This window comes from Nelumbo lutea, chromosome 4, assembly GCF_056320005.1.
Source record: "Nelumbo lutea isolate HS-2025 chromosome 4, American lotus-T2T, whole genome shotgun sequence".
NCBI lineage: Eukaryota > Viridiplantae > Streptophyta > Magnoliopsida > Proteales > Nelumbonaceae > Nelumbo > Nelumbo lutea.
Window position 1 is genome coordinate 55,824,684 of NC_142687.1, and position 6,708 is coordinate 55,831,391.

General features: G+C 33.4%; 1 protein-coding gene across 1 annotated transcript; it reads right to left on the reverse strand.

The window, feature by feature from the left end:
• Nucleotides 1-3,011: 3,011 nt before the first annotated feature.
• LOC148860717 (receptor-like protein EIX2) lies at nt 3,012-5,878 on the reverse strand. The gene has a single exon (XM_088941210.1). The coding sequence runs from the start codon at nt 5,869-5,871 to the stop codon at nt 3,172-3,174; it is 2,700 nt and encodes an 899-aa protein (XP_088797336.1). The 5' UTR covers nt 5,872-5,878; the 3' UTR covers nt 3,012-3,171.
• Between the last annotated feature and the right edge of the window lie 830 nt (nt 5,879-6,708).

The window sequence follows — 6,708 nt, forward strand, 5'->3', positions numbered from 1 at the left end:
ATTATTTAATAATAACACTCATTTGGCATGGATATTTTAACCACTAACCCATCACTTGGATGGAAAAACCATTTTGTTTTTACGATTGATTTTAAATCATGTATTCCATTTTCATCATCGACAAAAGTATTTCTTATTTTCACATTTATTGTTGCTTAATATGTGAATACATAACAATAGAATTGTATCAAAATGCTTTATATAAAGCTTATATTTTTCTTTGAGTATATATATATGTGTGTGTGTGTGTGTGTGTGTGTACGTATTTAATATTCATTACTTAGTTATGACATCATAGATTGGACCATTTGACCTAGAATATTAAATTATTGACCTACCTACCATCTGGATATGGAAATGGTTTTATTTTCAAATTGGTTTTAAATTTTGCATTTCATTTATATCATTGATAAAATAATTATTATTTGTCATACTTATTTTTTTATATTATTAGTATATAATATTATAGATGTACACAAAATTGTTTCATATCTTTTTGTACTATTCTATTTTCAATTATACATCATGGGTTAACCTATTTGACCTGAAAGGTTGAACCACTAACCCACCCCCTAGATAGGAAGATGTTTAATTTCTCATCGGTTTTAAGTTGTATATTTGATGTCCATCATTAATAAAATTATGTCTATTTTATCATAGTTATATTTTAATATGACAAATATATAATAATAGCAATGTGTCCATTTTTTTCAAAATTTCCTTTTTTCTATATTTTTTGTATTTCTTATATTTCTATATTTGTATTATTTATTTATGACATCATGAAATTATCCATTTGACCCAAATGGTTGAACTACTTACCTACCACCTAGATGAAAAATATGATTTCATTTCTATTTTTATTTTAAAAATATAAAATTTTATTCTATTAATAATTATTGTGTATAGATTAGTGGAATTTAATGATGATAAACAAAAGTATAAATATTGGATTCAATGAGAGAGAATGTAATTTATTTAATGACGTAAATGTGAGAGGTAATTGAATGTACTTAATGGTATTCTTTTAATTACATTTTCTACCCTTTCAATGGAAATGAACTAAATTCAAGAGGAGGGTATTTTAGTAAAGAAAAATTCCAGAAGCCAATACCTCCTCATTCACACTTTTATAAGTAGTATAGATTGTTTAAGTTAGAAACTTTTAAATTAAAAAAATCATTGAAAATTTTAATAGTGATAATTTATATTTCTATAATTTATGTAATTTATATTGGTTTTTGGTATTTATTAGGAATTTTTAATTTAGTGATTTCCATATGTAAATACATGTAGATCAGCATCGCAGGGATTGTGATGATATATAGGCAATCACCAGAGTACCTGCGATAAGTGTTATGCTTGTAAATGAATTTGATAGGCAAACACAACCACAGACCTTTGTGACGCCTGAGAATCACTCCAAGGCAACGAATACAACCATTCATGCTTGTGATGCCCTTCACAAATCACCCACAATCATTTGAAGCTTCAACGAGCAGGGATCACCTCACGCTCAGCTGCAATAAGTGGTGACAATTCACTTGTCACGATAGACCATTTCACCAAGACATGTCAGCATCCCAAAGCCTTATTCTCAATACATGACTGTGAGTAGGCGTAAAAGGGGATGTAGTCGGGTACATACCACGCATGGATTCTAAGGGAAAAGGAATCCCAACCCGAGAAGATCCTCACTAGACACATGGTGAAACCCTGATAAAGCTTACCTATTATACACCCAAAATAGCCTTAGCGATCTCTCTATAAAAGAGAGAGACTCAAAGGCCTCCACATGAGATTAGTCTTGAGAGTCTTTGCTTTCTAGCCTTCTGGTTCCTTTTCTTTGCCATACCCTATCTCCCTCTTCTCTAAAGACTATCCTTGCTCCTATGGACCTCTAGTCATCCTCTGTCCTTCAAAGAGACCACCCTACTTACACCATAAACTAATTTTCATGTTTTTGGTAATTTAATTATTTTCATATTTTTGGTAATTTAATTATTTTCATGTTTTTGGTAATTTAATTTAGTGAAAGTTCATTTAAAAAATCTAAATTACTGAAATTTTTATATTACACCATAAACTAATTTCCATGCTTTTGGTAATTCAATTTAGTGAAAGTTCATTTAAAAAATCTAAATTACTGAAATTTTTATATTTTCATTAATTAATTATTCAAAAATTCAAAGTATTTAAAATTAATTTATTATCTATTCAGAAATTTATTTTAAAAGATATATATATAGAGAGAGAGAGAGAGAGAGATATATTTATATTTATATTTATATCAATATTTGTACTAAGGATTTTTAAGATATTCAATTTTTTTTCTATTTTTTATTTTCTGTTATGCAAATAATAATAAATTATAAATAGGTATTTTTATTAATTTAGTTTTAACATCCTATGCCAAAGTGCCAATTGATTGGTTAATACGGTCTCCTGTTGGTTGTAGTAGAGACTTTATGGATTTATGGATTTGGGGATGATCCCCCTGTTGTTTAGCCCCTGGAAAAACAACTTTTAAGCCTTCCCTATATTTTAACTTATGCCAAAGAAGAAAGATCCCTCGTATCTTTCAAATTATCTAATTCTCTCGTGCCCTATAAGAAATAGCAAAAAAAAAAAAAAAAAAAAGGAAGACGCAAATTTATGTGATTCGGCATAAGGAATATATTTCCAAGGAGGTTCCCTTCAAAATTACAATCATGACAGCCCTGGCAGAAAGCTGATATTTAAACCATTGAGCTAGGATACAATTGTTACTGCCTTCATCCATGTTCAATTTACCAAAATGTCCATGCATAGAAATTGTTCAAACATAATTTTTGATTTTTACTGTAGAGCTATAAACATTTAAAATATAAATAATCCACACTCTATGCACTAATACTGGTTCATGAATTGACATCAATTTCGAGCTGACACTTACCCCTAGAGTACTTTGGGCCTATAAATTCTGAGGGCTGAACCATCATTCTCCCTAATTTTTACTGATGTTGACATTATATTCATTCATTCTTCACAAACACATACGTGCGAATAGACAATATAATAATAAACCATTAGCATGGTATGATAATGTGGCAATACATTTACTCACAATGAGTCACGAGTCATAACACTGATTTAATTTCATACATGTCACCCAACAATATTAGAAAATAACTAAGCACGCCCAAACGCTACTTTGAATATCACAGGACCAAAAACTCCCCAAAAACCTATGACGAATCCCAATGCAATTGCAAGAGGATACATTTCAATCATCCCAAAGCAAATACTGTCCCCATTTCCTTCGCTTCTAGGCTTTGGAGCTTGCGTCTCATGGTTGCCTGGATTGCAGGTTTCTTTCAGTGGTAAACCACAAAGTCGTGGGTTTCCAAAAAAACTAGATGCATTAAAGCCTTCAATCTGGGTGCCTGAAGGAATTCTTCCTGACAAATCATTATATGACAAGTTCAAGTAACCCAAGAAGGTTAAATTTGACATGCTCTGAGGAATGACACCTGAAAGATGGTTTCTTGAGAAATCAAGAGATTCTAGTGATTTCATGTTACCAATCTTCTTGGGGATCTTCCCCACCAAGAAATTTAGAGAAAGATTCAGGTTTTGCAGACTAGAAAGATTCGTAAGTTGATCTGGGATTTCTCCTGACAACTTATTGTTTGAAAGGTCCATGCTTGTCACAAGGTTTAGAATCATACCATAATCAAATACCTTTCCTTTTTTCACTAATGGAGTTGTCTCCACATATTCTACATTGTCATTCTCGAAATCAACATGCTGAAACAGGTACTCTTGATTTGAGGCCATGTATTTGAAGTTTCCAAAGCAGTGTGGTATGGATCCTGACAAATTGTTTTCTGAAAGGTCTATAATTTGAAGACTATTGAGATTACACAGTTCTGGAGGAATTCTACCATTGAAGTTGTTAGAACGTAAACTGAGGAACAAGATAAATGATAAATTTTGTCCTATCCACATTGGTATCCTTCCAGAAAATCTGTTCTCACCAATATCAAGGGTGATTAGAGATGTGCAATTCTTCAATGATGAAGGCAATTCTCCCATCAGATTGTTGTTAAGCAAGTGTAGTGACTGGAGTAATGTTAGAGAACCAATGGAGATTGGAAGCTTCCCACTCAGATTATTATTCCCCAAGTTTATCACCTCCAAGAAAGGGCAATTCATCCAACAGTCAGGAATTTCTCCTGAAAGAAGATTGTCTGAAAGATCAAGAATAATCAGGTTACTTGTTTCCATCATCTTATCACAAAGGAAATGGGAAATAGATCCAGAGAAAAAGTTGTTGGAGAGGAGCACTTGAGTGATGTTGGGAGAGAAACGGGGTAGTGAACCACAAAGGTGATTGTGATCCAAAAAGACTTTTGCATCAACAGAATTAGTGTTCAATAATCCAGGAAATTCACCATAGATGTGGTTATAAGAGAGATCTATATAGTGAAATCGCGAGGACAAATTCCAAAACCAATTAGGAATGGTATCTGAAATTCCTACTTCGGAGAAGTTTAAACTAATGAAATCCTTTTGTGTCTGAAGCCATGCAGGGAACTGAGGGCCCAATTCCCAAAATCCCATATCCAAGTTCTCGAGTTGGAATGGAGGAATCCAACCAGTGCTCACATTCAAAACCACTGAGTTTGAAGATGCTTCTAGTGTTTTCAATCTAGTGAGTTGGGCAAAGTGAACTTCTGACAGAACACCACTGAAGGAGTTTTCAGAGATGATGAAATGCTCTAGCTTTGAAAGATGCCCAATGCTTTTGGGAACAGTCTCATTGGATTGATTCATGTAATTAGAGAGTTGCCAGCACATTGATGAACCTCCTAAATATTGAGATATATCTCCTTTAAGTCTATTATTTGACAAGTCTAACATCTGTAGGTTGCAGAGATTTCTCAACGTTTCAGGGATATCCCCCTCAAGGTTATTGAATTGCAAATGCAATTCCTTGAGTGAAGTAAGGTTACCAATTGCACTCGAAATTGTACCTCTGAATTGGTTTGAGCTAAGATCGAGGTACACAAGATTGCCAAAATAATACACCCAATCTGGTATACTAGAACTAAAGCTATTGACTGAAAGATCGAGGGCGGTAAGAGAAGTAATATTAACGTGGGGGAGAGGTGGAATGGTGGCAAGTTGGCAGAAGCACAAGCGTAGCTCAAATAAACGAGGAAGTGTATTTGTTACCTGCAACCAGTAATCAGAGGCCTTACTCAGGTTCACTGAACTCATGTCTAGGTAATGAAGAGAGGAAAGATGAGAAAGCCACTGAAGATCTTCAACATGTAACAAGTATCCATTTCCCATATCAAGATACTGCAAATTAGACAAATTTCCAAGCTGATGAGGAACTTTGCCGACAAAACCAGAATCAAAGAGATTCAGGTATTCCAGACTTTGGAATGAGCCAAGGAACTCTGGGATCCGACTTCCTCCAAAATCATTACTACTAAGATCCAAATGCTTGAGATGTTTCAACTCTAGCAAGTGAGAATTTATCTCACCACCTATCTTACACCTCTCATAGGCTTCATAGTATTTTTCATCGTACCCATCTGCATATGGGTTCTGAAGTTCCAGCCGAACAACATGTCCAGTTCTGTTGTCACAGCCTACTCCTTCCCAGCTGCAGCAACAATCTTCGCTTCCATTCCAGTCCCAAGATGAGAGCCTATTTGAAGAATCTATCAGACCTTTTTTGAAGTTCAAAAGAGCTTCTCTCTCTGATGGGCTGCAGAAGACGTCAACATTAATGCTGCAACTCTGCTGGATGATTGCAATGCACAGAATCCCAATCAAAAGAATTACTACTGTGCTTGTGGATTCAGCCATGTTCATGACCTCGTATAAGATGGGAGTTGATCGATAATAGAATATGGGATATGGGGGTTATTTGTTTAAGAGCCAAGACAAAGACATTTAATTTGGATTTTGGCCAAACAAATTTCAATGACACATTGAGAAAAGATATTTAAGAATCACGATTATTGCCTATGAGAGTAGTTGAATTCATTTATTTGTAGGAAAAGTGTACATGAATGTTGAGAGAGAGAGATTACTTGTTTTCTAAACTCCCAGAAACCCCATGACTTTTCAAACTCACAATTAACGTTGAAAGCCATGGTTAGTTTTAGACAATTTTCTTTTATTTAAGAGCCAAGACAAAGACATTTAATTTGGGTTTTGACCCAACAAATTTCAAGGAAAGATATTTAAAAATCATGATAATTGAAAGGCGAGTGGTTGAATTCATTTATGGGTAAAAGCCTTAAGCCATCTTTGGGAGTGCTTATGTTAAAAACAACTGCTTATTTGCATTTGGCATCTAACTTTTTTAAAATAAGCACTTATTTTATATTGGGTGTTTGGTAGTCTTTTACTCCAATAAGCATTAAAATATTGTCCTTCATTTTCTTTCCAATTTTATGAAGGCACTTTTATAAAAATACTTTTATGAAAGCACTTTTACGAAAATACTTGTATAAAAGCACTTTTACGAAAAGTACTTTTATGAAAGTACTTTTGTAAAAGTACTTTTATGAAAACACTTTTATGAAAGTATCTTTATAAAATTCAACTATGAATAGTTTTATAAGTGGTATTTCAAAATTCAACTAGAGATAGTTTTGAAAGAAAAAAATTGAATAAGTGCTTATTGTATAAGCACTTGGAAAA